Source organism: Neopsephotus bourkii, unplaced genomic scaffold (assembly GCF_033783945.1).
Source record: "Neopsephotus bourkii isolate Nb327-2 ecotype Australia unplaced genomic scaffold, CSIRO-AGI_Nbou_v1 NB_1495, whole genome shotgun sequence".
Taxonomy (NCBI): domain Eukaryota; kingdom Metazoa; phylum Chordata; class Aves; order Psittaciformes; family Psittacidae; genus Neopsephotus; species Neopsephotus bourkii.
In genome coordinates this window covers 104072-131081 of record NW_026901971.1, presented here as the reverse complement: position 1 = coordinate 131081, position 27010 = coordinate 104072, and the positions used below count along the sequence as shown (strand labels likewise).

The window sequence follows — 27010 nt, the reverse complement described above, 5'->3', positions numbered from 1 at the left end:
ATGTTAGATATCAATGTATGTCCTTACAATAAGCTGATTGTTTTCAGTGGTGTACCAAAGAATGTAATAAGGCTATTTGGTTAACCAGAAAAGTATAAATGAAAACCTAAACTGACTACATGCCTTTTCAGATATGTCACACATTGTCATCTGTTTCTAATTCATATCACAGAATGTCAAAGTGTAATAGCTGTGGCTGGTGGAATACATTCTGAGTTGCTAATTATTATTATTATTATTTCAGTTATTTGTAAATGAATTCAGCTATGAAAGCTGCTTCATTGACAGTTATGGAGAAGTCTTCTATCTCTGCAGAAAATCATAAGCTTTTTTTTTTTTATTATTTTAGTCACTGAGTTCTACATGCAAAAGTACCTCTACTAACTCTTTTATGATCTGAAAAACTTTAAACTGTACAGAACTTATTCACTCCATGTCAACCTGAGCTAGAATTTTCAGGAAGATTAAATCACACAAAATTGTAGTCATCCCCAGGTATTTGAGAAAATACATCTACAAAGGTTTTGACAACCCAAATCCCTGTGCTGAGTGAGGTCATATACTGGAAAGATTTGGTAACTGAAAGATCTTTTTTGGTAGCAGTAGGCTGTGAAGATCAGTGAGAAAACAGGGCCTAAGTCCTCAGCAGGTTTTGTTTTTAACCAAAACCTGAAAGTGCAAACCAGCCCTTCTTCCTCAGTGCAGTGCAGAACATGGTTAGTAATAGAATAAGATGCAGTTAGATATATTAGCTTTCTCCAGATAAGTCCCCAGCAATTTCAGCAGCACTGTCAGAACCATCTTTAAGATAACTGGAGATGTCTACAACCTAATTCTTACATCTTCATGTTGGTTCTACAATTAACAACTGTACTGGTGTCAGTAGGCCTGAGGGCAAATACCTGAGGATATGGAAGTAGTTCATTTTCTCTGCCTGGGCAGCCTTCAGGTTTTTTATGAACCCTGTGAACAGGACAATAATATAGAGTCTGTTTTGATATAACAGGGACATCAAAACAAGTCTCAGCTTTTTAGGTTAAAAAGCGAAATAGTACTTTTGCAGTCTTTAAACTAGGTCTACACCTGGAAAAAAAATACATACAAATTCTATTGAAAATCAATCCCTCCCAAAATTTTGGAATTTTGGCTGAATATTGGTTCAGTGTTTCTTATAGAGAAGGTTACTGCTTATTTAGCATCGACCAGAGAGTCTACCTGAATTTAATTGCTGCTAAACAAGAGGGAAGGCCATGCCAAGCTTTGAAATAATGACCTAATTTTAGGCCATTATATGGAAAATGTTTTCTTACACCCGTATTTCCCAGTTGAAGAGATAATATTTTCTTCCTTAAGTATCACCTGCAGGTGAAATTTTGGCTTTCCTGAAATATAAGTGCAAACACAGAAACAGCATTTCATCTGAAAAATCTTCAGTATAGATAATTGTATAAGTATAGATAGTTTATCTGTAGAAGTTTCTCCGTACTTCTACCCACCAGAATAAGAGATTGTCCAAATTCAAGCATACTGTTAACTTGTTCTGTGACTCTTACATAGCAAGCTTATTACTTGACAATGATTAATTTTGGTTAGGTAATAAGAATAGCTAGATATCAGCAAATATTCTCTACTGAACAAGTTTTACTGAAAATTTTAGACATCATGTTTTGTGAATTTATATCAGTTCCTGATTTGAATAAAACCCTTGTATATTTAGGATTCAACCTTTTTTCTCCTGCCACCATTGTAAATGAGATGTTCCAGTGATTTAGGTTAATATTATTCTTCTTTTAGAATTTTCTTTTCAAAGTGTAGAACTGAGTATGTGAAAGCTAGTCAGAATATCCTGACACAGAAATTCTTTTTCTGCTTTTGCATTGATCAAAGCATGTGAAAAAAAACCCTACTTACCTAAAAGAAAAACAGAGGGGAGGGAGGTTGCATTGCTAGCAAGTCAAAAATATCTTCTATTCTCCTAGTTACCAACTAACACATAGCTAAAGTTACATAACTAAATTTTGCTGTGAATGTTCAATGGTTCCTTAAATACATTTATGGGGAAAACTTACATGAAGTGAGGAAGCAAACTAATTCAGAGAAGCAAGTATGGCCACAAAAGAAAAGGTGTGAGGCTCGCTCTTCCTTCAATGGACTGCTTCCTCCCTCAGTGAAAATCTAACTGATGCATTTTATGTCCTCACTCGTCACCTACTCAGACCTGCATATCTCTCCGTGCATGCTGAGCTTCCATACCAGTCTGTGAGTTGAACAGATGGAGATGCACACAGAACTGATCTCACTGGCATCACAAGGACCAAACCCACCTACACGCTCATTTCACCCTGACATGCTTCCTATCTCTTACACAGCAGACCTGTGTAGTTATTCAGTGTTGAACCCAAATAGGAGCCAGCATTCAAGGCCAGGTTGCACTGAGCTTTGAACAACCTGGTCAAGTGGAAGGTGTCCCTTTCTGTAGATAGAAACAGCACTTTCCTCAGTCACAAATACACATAGATGAAAAGAAATCATTTTGTAGCGGACAGAATTCTTGGGTTTTATAATACAGCTCTATTCTAGAGCTCTTTAGGATACAGGTCTGAAGACTGCACTTATGTGCTATTTCACTATTTACATCTATGTGTTACAGTAGGATTACCTTGTAATTGACCATTTTAGCTAACATGAAATTATCATAAAAATGTTTCAGAAAATTTTAATGAAATCATGTAAATTGTAATCACTAGAAAACATGTATTAAAATTCACAATAGCAGAAAAAGACTATACTTATTTATTTTAAGTTGAATGCTAACTCAGAATAATTGCTTTAATTTATCATATTGATTTAAACCTAAAAAATTTACTCCTGATATGCCAAAATAACTTCTTAATCTTTCTCTATTTACAAAAATACTGTTCAAAATGCAGATTAACCTGGAGCATTTTTTAAATCACCACATGTTAATATGCCAAGTATTTACATAAGCCTGCTGATAAGTCACAGGAATCTAAAGAAAAGTGCAGATACACATTCTCACACTCAATTTTAAAAAACTATTTAAAAAGCAACATAGCAGTATAGCAGTAGTAGCTCTCTTTAATTATAAATGCAGTTTATCCCTTTAGATTTGGTCCTTCAGGAGTTGTCACACAATAGAATGCAAGTATGTTCAATGTGAACAAATTTGGCTGAATATGGTTGTTTTTTACTTGCATGGCTTTTTCAGCTGTCCCCAGCTTTTCGAAGTGACATGTCTTCTGCCCTTATCAAACACTTCTAAATCAAACCCCCATTCTCCAGCATCCTTTATTATGGGGTTTTCAGATTTACTTATCAGCTTGGCATCAAAAAAACATATGTAATCTTATCATATATACTAAACTAGCAGCCTGTTTTAGCATTTCCTAAGCACCTGAAAAGTAAAGTCACTGGAAATGAAAAGCTAAAAAACCAACAAAATGAACAAAACCCTAGGAATGTAATTTTTATTCTTGTTGGATTCTTTTCAAAAATATTTCAGAAAAGAGTAGAGTATTTCACTGAATTGGAATGACACAGTCTTAGCTTTACAGTTTCTTAAATGTGCTAATTTAACAAATACAAAGAAAATGACCTTTTGGGAAAAAAATAAAAAGGAAAAAAAAGCCTACATTTGCTACTGTAATGGCTAGTACTCACAAACTCTGTGGTTTATGAAAGGGGTGACTGCAAATTAGGCACATTCGTCCATATAGGAGTGAAGGGTACATAAAAGCAATTGGAGGTAGAACATCCTGGTTTTTCTGTTTTCTAACAAGATCTATCCATTATTAGAGACTCAATAATTCCTGGTAAAAGCAGCTGATATCATTCAATATAGAAGCCATATAGTTTCATTTTAGATCTGTCAGAGGAAAACAGCATTTTGCTGAAATAAAGCTCGACTCCCAGTTGATATCAGGAAAAGTGAGATATTTCAATAAATTAAAAGACGACATGTAAACTTACTTGTGTCTTCTAAATGCTTAAAAAATATTTCCAAATCCCAGTATTTCTTCTACTTGCAGTAAAATGCTTGCACATCGCCTTGCATTTAAAACCTTACGAGGCCAAGTAGCCTATTGCCCCTGCTGCCTTCAGTCTCCCCCTGTATAAAGACTCATTAGAAACCTTGAAACTGTGTCTTAGGGGTTAGACGCTAACTTTAGCCTAGCAAATGGTCCCTGAAGTGGAACATAATGGGAACCGCATGTTGAGAACTGTTTTAATAGCAAAAAGTCAGGTTTTACCAGGAGGTGGTGCTTTTGCACAAAACATCCTGCAGATGCAATTATGTCATTTCTCCCACAGAGATAAAACACATTCTCGGTATTCACTCTCCTCCCTGCCTGTTTCAGCTTCCCTCTGCCCACAGAAATGCGTAGAAAGAAAATTAACTTAGAATAGTTATACAGCTTGACTTTGAAGAAGTTTTAGCATAGCAGTTTCTCTTGGTGCTAGGAGCATCCTCTGAGCTGGGCTCACCTACAGGCAAATAGCACAATCCTGACATCTTCCAGTACTCTTCAACTTCTCTTTGATTGTTTATTGAAAAGCATTCTGGATTGAGTTAGGAATTCATAGATTTGAACCATAAAATCATATCTAAATCCTTGCCTCCCTGTGGTATTTTATTAATGTCTAAGACCAGAAATTACTAGGACCAGTAATTTCACTCTATTCTGAATGGTATAAATTGTACCTGGCCCAATCTTTCATGTCTGCTTTGCATCTGAAGTCATGTGTCAAAATAATCAGCAATAAAACTAGTTGAGCACACTCAAACTAATTGGATTAATCCCAGCAGAAAGTCCATGCCTCCCCTGTCTCAGCCGGTGCATACACACACACAAGCATTAGTTTTAAAGGTGATTGCAACAGTGCAAAGGCTCGCCTTCCAAAATTTGAGACACTTGAGGTAAAAAAAGGAGAGATTGAAACTGAGATCTCCTTTCAAACCAGGGTCATGTCCACATCTGTTGTGATGTTTTTCATTGCTTTGAATTGGTGAATTCTGCCCAGAACAGAGTCCCCATGCTTTCTGCAGGTGCTGACCCCTTGCGAGCCTTTACACTGGTGTTTTGTGTGAGTGTTTGTGCATATCTGGGGGCTCCATGCCTCCTCCGTCTATAACTGGGTTTCCTTTCCTCCTACAGAGCTTGCACTAGCACTCATTTATCTCAGAGTACAAATCTCTCCCTGCCTTCTACTCAAAGCCTCAACATCAAGTCAGAACCTGTTTCTCCTCCTAGAGACCGTACCACCACACCCTCGAGATACCCACAGCACACGCGCCATGAGGCTGGGAGATCTCCCGTTGACAGTTTGAGCAGCTGTAGCAGTTCCTATGATGGAAGTGACCGAGAAGATCACCGGAATGAATTCCACTCCCCCATTGGACTCACCAGACCTTCGCCGGACGAAAGGGAAAGCCCCTCTGTCAAGCGCATGCGGCTCTCTGAAGGATGGGCGACATGATAACATTATTACCTATTAGGTTGTTTTTTCTTTTCCTTGCAGTGTGTGTGTGCTATACCTTAATGGGGGGAGGGGGGGGGGGGTCGATATGCATTATATGTGCTGTGTGTGGAAAAAAAAAGTCAGGTACTCTGTTTTGTAAAAGTACTTTACATTGCCTCAGTGATACAGTATAAGGATAAACCGAAATGCTGAGATAAGCTTAGCACTTGAGTTGTACAACAGAACACTTGTACAAAATAGATTTAAGGCTAACTTCTTTTCACTGTTGTGCTCCCTTGCAAAATGTATGTTACAATAGATAGCGTCATGTTGCAGGTTCAACGTTATTTACATGTAAATAGACAAAAGGAAAACATTTGCCAGAAATGGCAGATCTTTACTGAGAGAGAAAGCAGCTGTTATGAGACATATAGAAAAGTGTACAGGTGTTTTGACAGACCCAGCAGTTGGGTGGCCATGAACTGATGCTAGAAAAAGAGTGGCTCACCTGACATACCGAAAACATTCACAAACATGCAGGCATATGGTTAGAGTATGGCACTCAGTTAGAAAGGATCAAACATTTAAAGAGGACCATACTTGTAAAAACGTTGAGTTTGAGGGCTAACATATTTAATTTAAAAAAATCTGGGTCTGTATCACTTACTAAATGAAAACAAATATAAAAAATATGTACATTACATTTTGCTTATTTTCATATTAAAAAGTAAGACAGAGTTTGCAAAGCATTTGTGGCTTTTGTAGTTTCCTCAAGCCAAAATGTGTTCTTTTTCCCGTGATAGCTTTGCTGATCTTTTAAACAGTCCTGAAGAAACAAACGAAAAGGACTTTTTGTATAGAAAGCACTACCCTAAGCCATCAAGAACTCCATGCTTTGCTAACCAGGATAACTGTTTTCTCTTTGCAGAAGTTTTGTTTTTGAAATGTGTATTTCTAATTATATAAAATATTAAGAATCTTTTAAAAAAATCTGTGAAATTAACATGCTTGTGTATAGCTTTCTAATATATATAATAATTATGGTAATAGCAAAAGTTTTTGTTATCTTAATAGTGGGGAATTATATTTGTGCAGTTGCACATTTAACTATTTTCTCTCAGTTTTCTTTGACTGGGTATACGTTTTACAGATCAAAGTCAGCTGTTGAAAGACTGATCTGTAAAAAATTAGAATTTACCCATGGTGTAACAACTTAAGTCATTTTAATACAGCATTTTACAATCAGTTTGGTGAACTGCGATCCATTGTATATACTGATTAGTTCTTTCATGCTGTTTTGTGCATTGTAACAAGGGCCCTTCTGTTACTTAATGTCCTGCGTATCTTGTAGTTTTCCATGGGTTAAATGACAAATTGGCGTAACTTGGCCATTTCTCATTAATAAAGCTGGTATTCTGCCTGTCAGAATTGGGTGTACAGCTCTAACAGCTGTCAGTTGCATGAGTGCAGGTGAATATTTGGCAGAAGCAGTAGAGAGAGTTTAAGGGAGTGGTTGCCATGAACATGGCTACTGTAGGGATTACTCCCTTCTCTCACAGATTTAAAACTCTTAGAGAGATCGTGAATTAAAGGACCATTCAAACGTCGATTGATCTCACAGCCAACATGGGCCATCAGGTTCCTGGTTCTCATGGACCTTTGTGGTCACATCGTCTCACAGTGAGCATATTGTTGAGCAATGCTCCCTGTTTATCAGCAACCAAGAAAGCTTTACTTCAGCATATGGCATCCACAACTTCTCCTGCCTCGTGGTTTCTTTGACTAAAACAGCTTGACCAGAGGGAGTGTATCATTTCTGTTAAGTCCCTCTTTGTCCCTCGTTTATCAGAAGAAAATGGTATTTTCAAAATGTTTCAGTCTAATCTTGCTGTTGGAGGGAAAAGGTGTTTAAGCAAATGTTAGTGCCATAGTAAACTGTAATATTTCTCCTTTTTCCAAGAGTCCTTCCAACTGTCACATATCTACATTGACACTATGGTGAAGAATATAGCTGCGACAGCTAAATATAAACACCAAATACTTTGTTAAGGGAAGTTCACACTGTTTCCCACCTATACATGCAGTTGCTGTGCACTGCTCTATAAGAGTGTACCTCTCTGTAGTAGAGAATGATGAACAGACTACAGTTTGCATCAGGACATACACTTTTCACTTATCATGACTTTATAAATGCCTGCCTTACAGGCACTCTCAGCTGTGCAGGGGCTGGTGCATGATCTGGAAACTCTTTAAGCAGAATACTGTGCTACTACTGCATCCATCTTAGCTCGTGTAGCAATCCGCAGGGTAAACATAAAGATACGCATGTTTGAAAAAAAAAAAAGAAAAACACCAAAAAAAAAATCACAAAAAGTAACAAAAACAAAACAAGAAACGGGTAAAATGGGGCCCACAATTAATTTTAAAACACAAAAAACCTGTTTTTGAAACCACTCTCTTCACCTTCTGATAAACTTATGCTCATGTTCCCTTCTGATAATTTTAAACTCTGGTGTGTCAAAAATATGCAAATATATCACAAATGTACCTTGTAATTTCAAGAACAAAAAACAACTTTATCAGTATTGTAGTAAAACCTTGTCAGTGGGGAAGGGGATTTGGTCTATTGATATATGAAGAATAGCCATATTAATAGTTTACCTTGCGATTTGCCTCAACAAATCATGAAAAAAGGAAAGATACCATATTTAATGAAGATGCAGTGTAATATATTACTGCGAGTAACTAAGCAGAAAGTAGCCTGAAAAATATTGCCTGGGCAATTTATATTAACTCTGACAATGATTTTTGTACAAACACAAACAAGTAAACAGAATCACATGAAAACAAATGCCAGTCATCCCTCTTGTTCCTGCTTTGGAGGGCAACTAACTTATACTGGCAGAATTTTGGGGGATAATGCGTATTTGCAAACTGATCTAATGATAAGAAGCACAACTTTGATTGTGAAGTCACTTTCTGTAAACTATAACTGTCTACCTTTCTTGTTCCTTTATCTGTACCTTACCATTTATTGTATTTGCGAAGCTAATTTGGGTTTATTGTGTGATTCCTTTGTATTTAAGGAGTTTGGGGCAGAGCCCTGAAAGAGTATTAACATTTACTTTACCTTAACCCATGCTATATAATGTTTTAGGCAACATTCTTAATTGTAAGTTCAAACACCTGAAGTGGCATTCTGGACATCTGCAAGTATTGTTATAGCTAAGCTAACCTCTATTAAAAGGTGTTGTCAGTTAGTGTTTAATTGCTGGTGACAATTATATGATATACCCTATCTGCACAACCTATATATTGTATGCATTGAGCCATTCGCAGTAAAGCTTTTGTCATTTCAGTGTTTTTCAAAAGTTGTGTTTTATAACAAAATGGCTTATATTTTTCCCAGAAGAGGAATTTAGCAGTTTTTAATGAATAATATAAAAATATCTGTTGTCCTCAGATCTTTTTCAGGTAAAGCTAGCGTAAGAATAAAAGAACCTATAGACTGTTTTCAAGGATGTCAACCCTTTTGTATTGTATGTGTTATCCTATATACCCTCTTTTATCTATAGTCCTAACAGCTGTTTTGCTTTCCTTCTTCCTTCGCCTTGAAGGTAAATGCTTTGTAATTTTTTAAAAGCCACTTGAAACCTCAATAAAGGCTGTTGCCTAAACATGGCATACTTCATCTGTTCCTGTTTGTGCCATCTGCTGTGATGTCGTCAGTTATATGGCATTAATTTCCTGCCACTACAGGTCTCTTGAAGGACTGATGGAACATTGGTGTCTGTTAGAATGCTTCAGACTGTAGATGTAATAAAAGGCTTTTGTTAATATATTTTAACCAAAGATGTGGAGCAATCCAAGTTTTGAGCCACAGACCTTCTGCATCAAAAGTATCCATTTAATTATTTTCATAATCAGATGTTACATTTCTACCTTCCCTTCTCATACCTCAGACTGATCCTTACCTCAGTTTGATTCAAAAAAAAGGTCAGTTAAGAAACTCATTTAAAATTTAAAAAGTGGAAAAAGATATGCAGTATCCAGAGTCTTTCATGGAGTAACTAATACCAGACCTGGGTTACCGCAGGCACTTGGATTGCTTCAGATGGTTTGTTGTATCCTTTTTTCTTTTTTTCTTCTCTTTCATGGGGATTTGCTTCCATAAAACAATGGTGATAACAAAATAGCTTGTAAATGGGAGCATACAAGCATTTGCAACAAATATAGAAGTAGAGGCTCACAGCGGCATAAGCTGGACTTTGTCGCCACTAGATGACAAAATGTTATAACTAAGTTAAACCACATCTGTGTATCTCAAGGGACTTAATTCAGCTGTCTGTAGTGAACAAAAATGGGAAAATTTCAAAAGATTCTCCTGCTGGAAATAAGGTATAATTTGTATTTTGCAGACAAATCAGTAAAGTTACTGGCTTTCTTAGTGATACAGTGTGTGTGGTGCCTTTTTTTTATTAATTTGATGTTCCATTTTCACTGTTTTGCACAGTAACACGTGAAAGAATCAGCACTTTAACAACTGGCAGTTGCCTCAAGGTTCCTCTGCCTGTCACTTGTGCTTGCTTAAAAAGTTAAGCAACTTTTTGTGGCACCCTGAGCATCGTGGGTCTTCACAAATGTTAATGCCCCACCACACTTCATCCCACCAGGTTAGAGAAGCTCCATTACTGCTCTGGAAGTTAGTACAGTTTTAAACAAGGCTGTCTGAATGTGGCCCTGATGTCTGAGGTAGCAGAGGAGCTAGGGTGAAATAATGCCTGGCATTTGGGTACTTAATCAGACCCCCATAGGTACATGTGCTGTAAATTCTACCCATGGGGAGAACTGTTTAAAAACCCTACCAAAAACATATTCTGAGACAAAACCTTGTATCCCTTGGGTGTATGCTTTATATATATTTTTTCTAACATGACAGCTTCATGGGGACTGCATCAGAATTAATCTGTTCCCTTTTGTATACTTTTGTTATTGTTTAATTATTTTTTTCCTTGCTAGCATTTATAGTTCTGGAGCCTGAGACTACAAGGATCCCTTTACTTCAATGAAATGTTTTTTCAAGTTATTAATAACTTAAGGTGTTTTGTGAGTGTGGCAATTTCAAAAATAACAGTACAAGGCTTAGTTTCTAAATGTGTTTATGAAAGAAAACAGCTGCACTGTTTTTTACTTGTTCCTTTTAATGACAATCTTTTTTCTTTAAAGAAAAATGTTTCTGATATTGCAGTGTTGGACACAGCATAATAATTAGATGCTAAAACTAAGATTAAATGTCATTGGGTTTACTGCATAATATGTTTTTCTCAAATCACATTTTGTCATCATTGGCAGGAATAAGCAAAATATTTCTGGAAATGCAGTCGATATGTAGTACTGTCTAAAATCTTAGAAAATTCATGTCTGGGAGTCCTTATGCCTGCAATCAGTCATCTCTGTGATTATTACTGATAACGGTATGCCTACATTGGAAAAGGAATTACATAGCAAATAGAGTTTGTTATAAACCCTGTCTTGTTATTTATTACTCCAGAAAAATAACCATAGCCATACTGATTACTTTGCTTTATATTCTATGAACTGTATTTCTGCTTTAAAAATTGTGTGTCGCAATGGAAGTGGGGAGGTCACCAGTTCTTTAAATAAGCTTTCTCACTTTAGGCTTATATCATTCTAAAGAACAACTGGAAAGAGCATGATCTGAGATAACTAAGCCAAACACCTTCTCCATACAAAGTGTTTGCTTTCCCTCAAAGTTTTTTCTCCTTTTCTTTAGCAAAAAATCAATATAGCATCTTTTTAGAACTGGAAGACTATACTGAGAGCTGTGTGTGTCCCATGAAAGAGAACACAGAGTGTCAATTGTGTTTATACCTTTGCTTATTGTCAGTGTGACACACTCATACCTAACCCTTACTCAGATGCAATGTCTACATTTCCACAGGTAAAACACTGGGGCTTAGAGGGTCCAAGGAGCAGCAAGGAGCAATTATTTTAAAACAATCAGATTATTTAGTCTGAAAATAGAAAGAAAATAACTTGGTTCATGCCTCTATTGACATACATAGCCTATTCCTTATTAATTCAATGGAAATTTACTGATGCAGAGCAATGAAGCAAGGCTTTACCTGCTCCATGAATGATCCCTCACACATACAGAACTGGAACTTCAGATTTGGTCTGGGGAGCTCCAACTGCTTAGCCATAGCAAACGCAGGCTACATTTATTCTGTATTTGTGTACTGCACTTGACAATTTACACAGAATATTCAGAGCATCTGCAGAAGGCAGATATATACTGCGTACTGTGCAGTTCACATTAACACATCTGAGATAACCTTAACTGTTGTTAGCAACTATCATGACCAACAGTAGTATTTCTACTGATGAAGGTATTTCTTCCTCCTCTCTCAGCAGATTTCAGCATATGCTTTGCTTCCCTTCTGCGTCACCTTAATTGCTAGAGGTTGTTCAAAGGTAACACAAGGATGCCTGCGGAAATGAATTTGAAATTAGTACATTGGTTCCAAAAGCTGCAAAGCACACTGTTCTAACTGTCCTTTCTACCTTCTTCTGTCTTTGTGCTTCTGTATGTGATTCATTCATAACCCATCCAGAGCTGTCTCTTTCAAGTATCCGTTTGTGTTTCTCTGGATAATGACCTGTAAGCTCTTTTACGCTACAAAACTCATTGCCTCATTCTGAGGGGCAGAGGTTTATCACTATTACCTATGAAGATTTCACTTCTTTGACTGGAGACAAGAAGTGATATAACAGAACATGTAAGTGTGTGGGGAAACACTTAAAGGTAGCAAAACTTAAATGCAGTGTATTTGCACCATAAACATAACTGGTGTAAACCACAATTTTGTTGTGACACTACATTGCACAACTAATTATTTTCTGTACTCAGGAGAGTTGTTCAGAATAGGAAGTGAAGTCTCAAAGTGAAAACACAGAATCCTGTGACAAGCATGTACAAAAGTGTGTTGAATCACCAAAACTCAAAAGAAGGAGACAATGAAAATGCATCTGGAATCTGACTACGGAACGTTGACAAGACAAGGTACAACGCTCAGACAACACAAAATGGCCAGTAGAAATGCAATTGGTTGCACTTACTAGGTTGCATTCTGAGCCACTGAGAAAATCATCACAAAGGAAGAAATATCAAGAAATATATTAAAAAAAACTTTAAAAAAGCACATACATTTCTGCCCTTCTGTGCCTAAACATCTGAATATATGTCAAAGAATGGTGCTTGAAATGCAACCCTTTTGTTTCCTTCTGACATTTATCAGGAAAAACATCACCTTCTTTAATTATAGTTTGCTGTATTACACATCAGTTAACTTGGAAAAGCAGAAAGGAGGCTTCTGGCCTAAGTGTGTTTAGTTGATAGTTGGTAGCCGTGGAGAAGTAGCCTGATCTACAGCGGTGCTTTCAGACTATGGACACAAAACTTGACATAAACTTGAAGGAGATTACACTGCCTCACAGCAACACTCTGCACTGTGAAAGATAAGCTTGTGAAAAAAAAAATACGTGCAGCATTTAGTCATCTGAAGTAAATTTATCTCTTCTTGACGGAGGCCCAAGTCACTTTTTTTGCAACTTTCTGCACCATGTTAGAACTATTTTCTTTTAACTAACTGGGAACTAGAAAATATCATTATGACATCCTTTGCAAATGTGTTCTTACAGCAAGAAACCCTGATCTAATACACATTACTCAACCTCAAAAAGAATACAGAATAAGATGAACTGGGGGGAAATCTGCCTGAAGGAAAAGTTACATTAAATATGAGTTTTCAACATGGTAAATAAATAAATAAATATGAATGTGTATTCTCATGTGAATGGTATGGAGACAGCAGATCTGCAGGAAAACTACACATGTTCTTTGTCAAAAGCAGTGGAATCAAGGGATATCCAAAGAAACAATCAGACAGCAGGTTCACAAGAACATATGATGACCACATTACATGTAATTAAGTAGTGGGACTTGCAGCCGTAAAATACCGTGGAAACCAAAAGCCTGAGTCAGTTCTTAAGGGTTAGATAAGTTAACAGGACATAGCTCTGTTTGTCCTGTTGAGCGTGACAATACAGAGTTCCCACCTAGAGTAAAAGATTTTCCACAGCTTATTTCTGGAAAATGGGAGGCATTCTAGGGGACAATTCATATATGCCATTATTTTTTTAATGTCAATCCCCCACAGACCACTGTCAGGGAGAAGATAATGAGATAAACAGAGTTTTGATGTAACCCCACATGGCAGACCTTGTGACTAGTATTACCACATAATATAACCACCCTTCTTTTCCCTGCAAGCCCTTTTTTTCAGACTATTCATATTGATCTTACAGTGTTAGAAATTAACACAGTATAAATGAAGCAGTCAGCCTGAATAAAAGCCAAGAGCTAAAACTGTCAGGCCTTCCCATTTAGTATAACACTGCTTTCTCAATATTGTAAGGAACACCCAGTTGACTTAAGTGTAAACATGCACCTGCTTATTTGCTTCACAACAGCCAAGAAAAATTAATAACTGCATACATTACAGAGACACAGTACAGTTAATGGTGCAATTGATAGAATTAATGCACACATACACAAGTGAGAATATTGGTGTGTAAGTATGGGCATGGGAGATGAAAGCAGAGAGGTGATACAAATACAGACCTAGATCTGTAATTTCACATACCTGCTGCTCAGCAATGCATCAGAATTTTGCTTATGTAGTTACCTGCAAAGTCCCAGTTAACACACTGGGACTGCTCCCACTGTGAAAAAAAGTGCTTGCATATGTAAATATCATAGAATCCCAGAATCCCAGACTAGTTTGGATTGGAAGGGACCTTAATGCTCACCCAATTACAACCCCCTGCCATGGGCAGGGACACCTTCCACCAAACCAGGTTGCTCCCAGCCCTGTCCAACCTGGCCTTGAGCACTGCCAGGGGTGGGGCAGCCACAGCTTCTCTGGGCAACCTGTGCCAGGGCCTCACCACCCTCACAGGGAAGAACTTCTGCCTAAGAGCTCATCTCAGTCTCCCCTCTGTTCCGTTAAAGCCATTCCCCTTGTCCTGTCCCTACAGGCCCTTCTCCAAAGCCCCTCTCCAGGTTTCTTGTAGGTGATATGCCTACACAATGCCTTACAAATGTGCCAGTGTTATGTATCAAATTTTAATTAATAGAACACATATGCAACACAGAATAAATAATGAAATCTCTATTTGTGGTCGCTGCACCCAGCTGCAGAAGATGTTCCATTGAACAGCATTATAGGGAAATACATGTCTCATGCGCATGGCAGGTCTAAAGGTTGCTTTTGCCTGCAGCCAATCATTCCAGCACACAAATGGATGTATTGGATCAGCCATCCATGCACAGAACTTGTTTTCCATGTCTATACTGACTGACTTAACAAAGAATAACAAAGGCTGTAGTTTAATCAAAACTACATGGCTAAGTACAGAAACTACTGAGCAAAATTCCACAGGTATGTTACACAGATCAAACTCGGGGGCTGTCAGATAGTGCTATTAGATGCTTCTAATATCTTTGAGTGTAGACTGAGGTGTTTTAGGAGTTTCCAAAAATGTTTTTGTATCCCTGAGTCTCTGAACTAGTCAAGTTTTTTAATAGCCTAACAGTGAAATCATTTAGTGAGTAATTTAGCAGCTCATGAGAAATGCTCATGACAGATGCAGCAGAAACATAACAATCATTTTAAATATTCTGTCTTGGATTACCTTAGCATGTAGAGGCAGAGGCTGAGGCTTTGTCAAACACAGTCCCCTGCCATGCCTTTTCCTCTATTTATACCCTTTGAGTATTAACTGAACAATTCAGTGTATCAAGTCACTTGACTCCTGAAGAAAAACAGACAACTTTGTCCCAGGATAGAACACAGATAGAATATGACAGCTGGACAAATTTTAAAGCTTGCAAGATTAAACACTCTGCAAACGCCATCTGAGTGCCATCTTTCTGAAATCCATTTGACATCTCAGCTGTTCTAAATTGGAACGGCTAAAAAAAAATAAATTACATTTAAGTAGCTGTACAGCTAATCCTGATCTAGTTTTTCCTATAGCTGTGTCAGCATCGCTCACAGGTGTAAATAACAATTGCTTGTGAGTTGCAGAACTAGAATCAACCTGCAGGTCAAGCAGTGGAAGTCATCGGTGCAATGACTTCTAATCCCCTTTTAAAGGTAAAGGACTTTGAAAAGAGGAAGAAAAGCATGCCTTTAGTGCAGGTTTTCAGATGGACAGATATGTCAACTGTGATACAGGCAGGAAATTCTGAGGCAATAGTCTGTTTTCTTACCTTTTGAATTTAGCAGAAGCAGCACACACCTTGCCTCCTGAAAACATTGGAGAGGCTTTTCCAACCAAGTGTTTGTGGCTGATTCACTCTATTTCTGATAAAGGATGAAATGTGGGTATACATGAAGTACATTATGATTTCATAAAATCTGGGGTCTATTCTTCTTCCAGCATGCAACAGATACCTAGCAATGATGTCCTGAGTTTTTCATTGAAATTTCCTTCCACTGCTGGCCTTTTTGAGCCTCTCACCTACATATTGCAATTAAATTCCAGAGTTAACGTATTAAATATCTACTATATCCTCTCTTTAGTTCTTATTTTCTCATTACTCCAAGTTGCTTTCAGGATGCTGCGAAGACATGCACAAAACCCCATCGTGTTGGCATGGCTCAGAGAAAGCTAAATTTGTTCTGCTTCAGAAAAGTGTGGGACAAACAGCAGCTTTGAGACACAGTGCCATCTGAACTGTTGTTTTATAAGAAGGCAATCATAGGAAAACCACAGGAAAATGGCTGCTCCAACAACTTGCATAGTCAGTGAAGGCAATGCCATAACAAATATTCAGCTGTCTCTCTCTCCCCTTGACAACAGATAAACTGGAGAGACAGTTTGCATCATAACTCGTCGGCCTGTTTGCCAAGATAATGTTATATGAAAGACTGTAAAACTTCCTTCAGCTAGGGCTGATTTTTCAGTAGACAGCATAGGCCTCTAGATCTCTTTTATCCAGTATAGTCTCTTATAAAAGTTTTTATAACTGTGAGAGTGTGAGGTGCCCACTCACACTGATTTCCTCTGACAAAGCTAAACAGACCAACTGCTGTTTCTGACACTTCTGTAGTTACGCTGCCAGCTGGGGTCAGGCCACATAGCTAAGCCTGGGTAGCTTTTCTGCTAATGTTAACATCAGTCTCCTTCAAACAATCTATGAATAGCTGCCAAAAAGACAGCATTAGCCAGACCTTTGCTCTTTCCACCTTCTGAATGGTAGGAGATTTCTCTAGCCTACTAGATTATAAGGAAGCTAATTTTGCCTGTAGAGAGAAGTACCAGTCTCTCCCATACAGTTTCTGTGTTCTATTTTTGGAGCCACAGAATATTAGACTTAGAGATGCTAAGGAAGATTCTTCCTTTCCATCTCTCAGGCATTTGAATTTCCTCTGATCTTGCTCTTTGGCAACCAGTGGCCCCAGGGAGTTACCCCCATTGCTTACAATACAAAAAAAAAAAAAAAAATGAAGCAAGCTGATTCTGCTCATGGGACTAGAGCCAGTCACTTTAAAGGAACCTCACACTCCACCAGTGCCCAATCTTCTGATTTTTGGTGAATAGGTGCAACCATGCTCTCCACCAGTAGATGATCCCACTTCTATGCTTTGCTCACTATTCATTTTCAGCCTGGAGAAGGCTCCAAGAGACCTTAGAGCAGCAGCCAGTGTCTAAAGGGGCAACAAGAAACCTGGAGAGGGGCTTTGGACAAGGGCCTGTAAGGGCAGGACAAAGGGGAATGGCTTTAACGTGACAGAGAGGAGACTGAGATGCGCTGTTAGGCAGAAGTTCTTCCCTTTGAGGGTGGTGAGGCCCTGGCACAGGTTGCCCAGAGAAGCTGTGGCTGCCCCATCCCTGGCAGTGCTGGGGGCAACCTGGTCTAGTGGAAGGTGTCCATGCACGTGCAGGGCATTGGAAATGAATGAGCATTAAGGTCCGTTCTAACCCAGACCACTCTGTGAGTCTATAACTGGATTTAGTTCACAGAGTGAAACAGTTCTGTGTACAATATGTGGAAAAATCTCCTCCTGTCCTCACATTGCCAAAAGCAGAAGAAAGCAAGGGTACTCAGGTGATGGAGGCACATGTAGCATTTGTGTAGGGCATCTCATATACAAACTGGTGACAGTATTAAAGCACATGACTCAGTGTTCATAGCTAGGAATATGAGCTGTGCAGCAAGGCAGAGGGTCAGGCAGCTGAGAGTGAGATAAGCATCCACAGACCCCCCCTGCTGAAAGGCAGGGGATTGGAAATGGACTGGGAGCAAGTCAGACAGAGGAGATTTTCCAGACTATCCAGATATCATGTAGATACTCTGTGTAAGGTCTGTGGTACTTAGACTTCACAGAGGAACTTACTATCCAGGTCTCCTTATTATGCCAGACCAGTCTGCCAGTGCATGGGCCTTCTCCAACATGTTGGTGCCTATATAGCAGTTAACAAAGTGCTTTGGATCTCAGGTTTTCACCATCTACTGTGTGGTACAAAAAAAAAAAAAAAACAAAAGCAAAAACGTGTCTACCAAACTCTTGACTTCTGCCTTTTTATTAAAAAATAAAAACAAAACAGAAAAGCTTCCTGTCCCCAAGCTTAAGTTCAGAAGAGCTTTGTAATACTTTTAAGGACAAAATTCCTGTTTTTCACCATTCATTTCTGATATCCTGTCCCCCATTCATTCTGAAGAAGTTTTTGATGAATGCTAGATTATCAATGTTAATAATAATAACAGAGTTAATGAACAGGCAGACAGCAAGAGAGGAATACTTTTAAAAGTCTTTGTTAAAAGACATTTGCAAGGGTCTGTCAAGCCATGGCATATGGGTGTCATGTTGAATTTAAGGTTGCAAAGATAATCTTAACCTCTTCTCTGTTGTGTAATGTGTATGATTCAGAGCTGTAGTTCTTCTGAGCATGCTGTAAAAGAGATTTGTTCAGTAAGATTCTGTGGAGAGAATGAGAATATTCTTCCTGCAGTGCTGCACTTCTGCAAAAAAGCTTTTGTAACTGGCTGGCTAAGATTATCTTCCAAATCATTATTTTTGCTGCTAGGACTTTATACTATTATTAATTATGTCTTAGATGCCTAGAGCCTTGTCAAGGCAATTTTTTCACCTTAATTACCCTTTAAATTTAAATGAATAAATATTCCACAATCCCTCCCAGGCAAGCCGTTCTTTCTTTGTCTCGGTTTTCTCCTGTGTCAGAGACTTCTGTTCCATTCAGGACCTTTTCAACTGCAAATCCCCAAGTGAGCAAAAAACACATGTAGACATACATGCTAGATTTACGGTGAGGGAGGATGTCAGACTCCCCTTGGCTTACATCCTGGAATGAAGAAACCTCTTGGCTGGTGGAATTAGTTTCTTCCACCTCTGGGAAGAGGCAGAGACTTGGTGGCTTGGTGCTACTTGTGTGACTGTAAATCAAGCTTTGCAGACAAAGAGCTATGCAATACCAGCCTTATCAGGCTGTTTTGTCAAAACAGTCCTGCATGGATACATAATTAGTTTGCTTGAACTGGCTATGCATGTTGGAAGTGCTGGAAGGGCTCCAGTTGCCTTCAACAGGCTTTTGAGTAGAGCATGACTATCCAAAGGCACTTCCCAAACACTTAACAGGTGCTTTAAGAGCTGCCTGACCATTTCAGCAGGCAGGTTAAATGTTTTGCAGCACCCAGGCATCTCACTTGGGTGGTTTCCTGTGCAGACTCCATTAGCCTAAACCCTACCATAAAACTGGAATCTGCCTCTTCATCTGCTGATCCCCATTCCTGATGCACAGGTTTCACAAAAGAAAAATGGCAAAGCAGTTTAAGAGTGATTTTAAAGCTTCATGCCTGTGGTGGGATCTTAACTCTGCATCCCTCCTTCGTGCTCCCAACTGCTGGGCGAGCAGCACGAGCTCTTTTTTCTGCTGCAGTAGCAGGTACTTGTCAAAGCAGAGGAGATGAGGATAGGTGTTGTGACACCTATCACACTGTTTGCATGAGCCACAGGCCCTGAGTTTAGCGTTACCAGAAGCAATCCTGCTCTTCTCTCTGCATGTGGTAGTGTTAATAGCTCTATGTTTTGACAGATCTGCAGGTAAAATCCCAGCTTGTTAATCATCCTTACGGGCCTAGCTCTGCCCTCAGACATGTGTTGGCACCTCCCATTGGGCAGAGAGCTTAGGAACTGCTAGTGCTGCTGCTTTGCTGCTCTCAGCTGCAGGCCTTTGGTTAAAAATGCTATTCACCTTGTCTTCCATGAACTTCTGCGCCTTGGAAATAGAGACATCTCACTATGTGGTACAAATAGTCCTTTCTGACCTTAGGTCTGTTAATACAGAGATGGAAACCCTTTTTTTCTAATGAGTTGACATTATCTTCTTTCTTCATAGAAGTCTATGGTGTATTTGAAAAGATTCTCAGGCTTGTTCATAGTTATGTCTGGGTTTGCAATTAAACACTATGTGGTCAATATTTTCCATAATGTACAAAGCTGGAATAAGGCAAACCAAGTTTTATAGTTATGCTTAAGTATATCGTTATGGTATAATTAAATTTATTGTTCATGATACACAATAATGGAGCTTGAATATAAAAGTTTAGAGAACTTTATGAGATTAATGCAAAAAGCCCTACCTTTGAGTAAAATCAGTATCAGGTAAAAGTTTATGGTCAGTTCCTGTTCTTTTACCATTACAGTGTGTGTGAGGGCAGGGTTTTAAAAAAACATACCACACAATCCATGCCAAAAAAAGCTGTCTACAAGGGGAAATCTACAAGGATGTTCACCTTCTTGTGTTATTTAATGTCATGAAATAAAACAATCAAGTAACTACCTGAATTACCACTTCTGTAAACAAAACCTGGGAGCATATGGCAGTGCACATTGCCTCAGGGTGAAGCACTGTCACAGCACAGCACAACACTTGCTTGAATTACAGGCACTGCTATCCTCTGATGTGCAGGGAGAGATGACAGGACTTGACAAGTGTGCATATGAGAAGAAAAGAGAACAAAGGTGTCACTAAAAGCATAAATCCAAGTTGGGATGCCTGAGTTGTCTGGAATATGTCAATAAAGATGAAGAAAAGTGAATGTGTAATGTCTAAAAGAAGATGTCATAGAAACACAGAATCCCAGAAAGGTTTGTGTTGGAAGGGACTTCAAATCTCATTCAGTTCCAGACCCCTGCCATGGGCAGGGACACCTTCCACTAGACCAGGTTGCTCCAAGCCCCAGCCAACCTAGCCTTGAGCACTGCCACGGATGGGGCAGCCACAGCTTCTCTGGGCAACCTGAGCCAGGGCCTCACCACCCTCACAATAATGTTTTGAATGTGAATGTTTCAGCACAAAGGAAGGGGGCAGCTCCTGGACAACTTTCTTTCACAGCTACACAAAATAAAAGGTGCTCCGGGAGTGAGAAGGTTGCCTCCTTGTGGGCTGTTTCTACACTGGAAATGCAAGAGTTTTTCTCCATGAGCATATGCATGTTTGGGTTTTCCTTGCTGTGTAGAGGTTTGGTAGCTGGAATTTTTGCTTTTACAAGAACATAATTTCACATCTTGGTTCTGCATAAGAAAAGCTGGATTTCTTCCTGTGCTGCCAGCTTTTGTGTCCCACACCCCTTCCATTGCCAGCAACAGAATTCCACCCCTCCCTCCTAAGCAACAGAGACAGATGAAACTGAGCCTTGCAAGCCGGCTGTCTGACACTCTGGTCCCAGAAATTTATGCTGTGGAGTTGGCATCCACAGTTGTCGTGGTTTAACCCCAACCAGACAGCTTTCACTCCCCCCCTTCTTGCCCTCCCCCTATTCCTGGAGGGACGGAGAGGAGAATCAAAAAGAATGCAATTCCCACGGGTTGAGATAAGAACAGTTCAGTAACTAAGGTATAACACAGATCACTACTGCTACCACCAATAATAGTAATGATAAAGGAAATAACAAGGGAAGAGAACACACCACCTCACCACCAGCCGACCGATAACTCACCCCCCCCCAGCCCGACCAAGCACCGACCGATACCTCTTCCAACCCCACAGTCCCCAGCCCTTCCGGGTAACTCCCAGTTACATCCTGGGCATGACGTGCTGTGGTACGGAATACCTCTTTGGTCAGTTTGGGTCAGTTTGGGTCAGTTTGGGTCAGGTGTCCTGTCTCTGCTTCCTCCCAGCTTTCCCTCCTCCCTGGCAGAGTATTAGGCTCTCAAAGTCCTTGGCCAAACCAAAACATCATTGTTATCAGCTTTGTTCCCAGGCCGAAAGTCAAAACACAGCACTGCACCAGCTACCAAGAAAGAGAAAAATGACTGTTACTGCTAAACCCAGGACATTATCCACCCCTCATACCATTCACGTCATGCTCAGATCCCACATTTTCAATATACCATCACTCTTGTTAGCGTAGGAACTGACACATAACCACCGGAATGGTTATATGAGGTGCTTTATTGCAGCGCTGGGAAACCAGGGGCACGCGCCCAAATCTGGCTTCGACCTCGTCACATCGCGTTCGCAATTTATACACTGAAAGTTACATAACTAATACATATTCAATACAGATTACATCATTAACTAATACATATGCATTAAGGATTGCCACATCAGTCTATTATGACATCAGCCTCTTCTGCGCTTGCGCAGCCCCCCTCTGGTGGTCGTCCTGATGAAGTAAGGAGTCTTCCTCGGATGAAGTAAGAAGTCTTCCTCGGCTTGTTCTTTTCACCTTTTTGTCCTCTGGACATATCCCAACCATTATGTGGACGCCAGCATTGTTCTATTTTCCCTTGACTACCTCTGGTAATTTCTAGGTTCTGCTTGGATAGAATTTCACAATATACTTCTCTAAATTCACCCATACACCCTTCACCATATATGGTTATATAAGCTCTTGCTACCAAGACTACCATTGTATCACTGGTTACAGGTTAACCACGATACCGGACTGCAGACGGAGCTGCAAATTTATAACTCTTTCTAATATACAAAATCTCACTATTGATTTATAAACCTCTAAAACATAATCGTTCCTACCATTTTATATGATTATTTTATCTTAAAACCTTCACTCTTTTCTAACACTGATCTCAGTGCACTCCTATCTTAGTGCATGGACTAGCCCCTATAAGGCTGCTGAGTCCATCTGGTCCATGATGTCAGGCTCCATCTCTTGTAACAGTCTTTCGGAGCACGAGAGGCTGTGTGCAGTGTTCACACTTGTGAATAACCTGGGCAATGGTGCCCATTGCTAAGTCCACCCCTCGATCATGAGTCCATCTCTGTGTTGAATCTCTGCTCTGATGGCCTGAAGTGCCATGGGCCCACCAGGCTCAAAATAATTCACTGTCCCCTTCAGCAGTTTCTGCAGCTTGTTGCTGGGGACTCCATACAGCTGCCTTCCACCTACGACACTTCCAAAGCATTGGAGGGGCCCAGTGGCCTAGATGCTTCCCCATACTGTCCCACACACCCTGCCACTCATGGCTGTCCAGCCTTGGGGGAAACCTCTTGGTCCTCCTATATTGTTGTCTAGCCCCAGACAAGACCCAAACCTGACTCTGCTTGACTTTTGAGATCAGACAAAATGGTAGTGGGTAAAACACAGTCTGTGTGTGTGCCAACATGCTGATCCCCATCACAGTCAGCAGGCAGGTCCCAAGTGTACCCAAAGTACCTTCAGAACTCTCAAGTGATGCTGCTGTACTTGTCACTGGGGCTGGTGTAGCTGCTGTGCTTGCCGGCTCTCCCACCACCGGCTTCTCTTTTTCTGAGCCCAGCTCTTCCTCCTCTGCCTTGCTGGAAAATGCTGCAGGGTCTCCTGCACCCTCCTGCGGCTCGGCGGGCGGCTTCCAAGCAATACTCTCGGTCATCGCGGGGATGGGCTCGGCCGCGGGGCTCGGCTCCTCCGCGGGGCTGGGCTCCTCCGTGGGGCTGAGCTCTGCCGCGGGGCTCAGCTCCTCCGCCGCTTTCTCCCGCTGCTCGGCAGCCACCTCCTCCCGCTCCTCGACCGCCCCGACCTCCTCCACCGGCATCCGTCCCCGTGCGGCCTCCGGTCCCGCTCCCGCTCCCGCTTGGTCCCTGGGGCCGCTCTCCCGGGCCGCTTCAGCAGCCGCCGGCTCCTGGGGCCGCTCCCCCTCGGCTTCCCAGAGCCTCACGCAGACGGAGGCGAGGGCGAGGCCCAGGACGCTGAGGAGCAGCCAGATGGCCAGGGACCAGTCCACGGCCACGTCCGTCCCACCCTGCTGCTGGAGCCCACCCATATTACAAGTCATTGCCATAAAGTACAGTGAGACAGGAACCTTAGCCCAAGCCCCACACTTGATAAACGCTAACACAGCAAATACCGGGTCTAAGTGAGTTACAACATTCTGAAGCTGTGAGATCAAGAGGAACAACTTTGAGAGCCAATAAATCAGCATTGTGTTGAGTGACTATTAATCTGGTCAGATCTCAACCCCTCGTGCCCCACGTTGGGCGCCAAAAAGAACTGTCGTGGTTTAACCCCAACCAGACAGCTTTCACTCCCCCCCTTCTTGCCCTCCCCCTATTCCTGGAGGGACGGAGAGGAGAATCAAAAAGAATGCAATTCCCAAGGGTTGAGATAAGAACAGTTCAGTAACTAAGGTATAACACAGATCACTACTGCTACCACCAATAATAGTAATGATAAAGGAATAACAAGGGAAGAGAATACACCACCTCACCACCAGCCAACCGATAACTCGCCCCCCCCCCAGCCCGACCAAGCACCGACCAATACCTCTTCCAACCCCACAGTCCCCAACCCTTCTGGGTAACTCCCAGTTATATCCTGGGCATGACGTGCTGTGGTACGGAATACCTCTTTGGTCAGTTTGGGTCAGTTTGGGTCAGTTTGGGTCAGTTTGGGTCAGGTGTCCTGTCTCTGCTTCCTCCCAGCTTTCCCTCCTCCCTGGCAGAGCATTAGGCTCTCAAAGTCTTTGACCAAACCAAAACATCATTATTATCAGCTTTGTTCCCAGGCTGAAAGTCAAAACACAGCACTGCACCAGCTACCAAGAAAGAGAAAAATGACTGCTGCTGCTAAACCCAGGACAACAGTACCGGGCATGCTGTTCATTCTGATATCTGCTGCTGCTCCAGAGCACAGTTTAGCCCTTTGGTTATGCTGCCTTCTTTTGCTTTTGTACAGGCATCTGAAACACACCTGCCCCCACAACACCCACCTCTTGGAGACCTTTCTGCTTCCCAGGACACTTGGGATGACATTGTTGGAGTGTCCTGTTCCCCTCCCTGATGGGGTAAGTACTGCTTCCCAGTGCCTCCTTCTGTTCAGGAGCATGAGATGAAGGGGCAATGCACCCACATCAACCCCGGCCACCCCTGCCCTACCACCAGCATCACAAAATGGTTCTCTTCACGAGCACCGCGTAGAGCTTTAAAAAAAAGCTCCTCCTGAAAAAGTCTCTAAATACTCTCACTGAGTACTCTGTCTCCCTCCAGTGACTGGTGAGTACCTACAGGTACTAATCTCCTCAGTTGTTCAAAGTTAGATGGTTTAAGTGATTCCCTGAAGTTAACAAAACAGACAAACCTGAGATCACCTCAGATGAGTTCTGGTGTCTTGTGGGCTGTAGATTTTCACATGACACCCTACACTGAGCTTACTAATATGCTAAAATGTACTAATGCAGGAGCCCAGAGTTACTACTAACATGGTAAAGGTGCTGTGAGGGTCTGGAGCAGCTCTGCTCTAGAGACAGGCTGAGAGCTGGGCTTGTTCAGCCTGGAGAAGGCTCCGGTAGACCTTAGAGCAGCTTCCAGTGCCTAAAGAGGCTACAAGAAACCTGAAGAGGGGCTTTGGACAAGGGCCTGTAGGGACAGAACAAGGGGAATGGCTTTAACCTGACAAAGGGGAGACAGAGATGAGCTCTTAGGCAGAAGTTCTTCCCTGTGAGGGTGGTGAGGCCCTGGCACAGGTTGCCCAGAGAAGCCGTGGCTGACCCATCCCCGGCAGCGTTCAAGACCAGGTTGGATGGGGGTTGGAGCAGCCTGGTCTGGTGGAAGGTGTCCCTGCCTACGGCAGGGGGTTGGAACTGGGTGAGCTTTATGGTCCTTTCCAACCCAAACCTTTATATGACTTTATTATTCTAAAACAAATATATTTGAGGTAGCATAGTAAGAATTAGAGAGGTCTCTTCCCTTGTACTGATGGTGTGCTCTGTGCATTAATCTGCCTACTCTTGACAAATACAGCTTTTCATCTGTGTTTTTTAACCCTCCTGCAAGGAAGACCCCTTCAGTACATTTCTCCCTGTAAACCTCTTTATGTCATGTAAGCAAGACTTTACTTTTTCATTTTTTGGTAGGCAGATATATTTATGTGCCTGACATAACCTTCTGCTTTCCCCAGCATTCAAGTGGTTTCTAGGTATGTTTTCCAATGTTTCAACTTCCATTACTTCAAAAGGTGGACCTGCAAAAGTGTGAACATGAGACAGTGTCCTGGTTGTGACACACTATTCCTGAGCTGTGCGAAAATGCAAAATGATCTTTCTGTACACATTAATTCTTTACCACCATTCATGAACAGATTAGTCTTTTTCCAGCAGTCTCAAGATGAGAATTACTGCTCAGCTGCCTATAGATTGTGAACCTGTACAAGGTCATTGCTTTTCAAAAGAACCACCACTCTGCAGGTGGTTGCAATTGTTTTCTCATGGTGCATGACTTTGCATTTGACTTGCACGTACCAGAAAATGTGTTGGCTGCCCCAGGTTAGCTACAGACCTAAAATATGCTGTATGACTCCCCTAAACTGACATTATTTCTCTCTTGTGCAAAGCTTATGTCATCTGCAAATATTGAGAGTTATTATTTCTTATTTAGCTTCAGATAGTTAATAAAGTGTTGGAAAGAACAGTGTCATCAATTGATCTGTGGTAATCCTGTCAGGAAGAGACTTATTTGACACATTTTTTCACTGACACCAGTGTTTTGAGATCTACTGGTTGACCAGTTCCTAATTCATAATAACATGTGCCTTATTGATAGCCTGATAGTCCTCAGTTAGACTGTCATTCACTCTAAATCAAGCAACTGTGCAAAACTCTGCCGTGGCTCTTGTTAGCCAGCCCATAAAAAATGAAATCACATTTCTTTGATTAAAGCCATTTTCCATAAAACTGTTAACTGGCAGTAATTACGCTGCCATCTTTCATTTTCTTCTCGATTAATCACGGAATCATAGAATCATCCATCAGCCTCTTCACTAAAGCCACCTCAGATTCATGTTAAATTCACTATTAATTTGCCCTGAGTAACACAACATTCTAAAAAGGAAATAAATTTGGGACTGTACAGAAAGATAGGAGCTTTATAATAAGTGATTCGGAGCTGTTCTGTTCTGTTCTGGTTTCGTACTTTGTCTAGT

The 27010-nt window shown here is 40.8% G+C and overlaps 1 protein-coding gene across 14 annotated transcripts in view; it reads left to right on the top strand.

The window, feature by feature from the left end:
- MEF2C (myocyte enhancer factor 2C) overlaps positions 1–5551 on the top strand; it is a 118794-nt gene extending 113243 nt beyond the window's left edge. For 10 of the 14 annotated variants that reach the window (XM_061369438.1, XM_061369446.1, XM_061369442.1 and 7 more), the window contains one exon: positions 5178–5551. In XM_061369438.1, coding sequence (XP_061225422.1) covers positions 5178–5499 — 322 coding nt within the window. In that variant the 3' untranslated portion in view covers positions 5500–5551. The remainder of the gene's footprint in view (positions 1–5177) is intronic. The other 4 variants (XM_061369449.1, XM_061369450.1, XM_061369448.1 and 1 more) reach the window with 1 other exon arrangement.
- The last annotated feature ends 21459 nt before the right edge of the window (positions 5552–27010 follow it).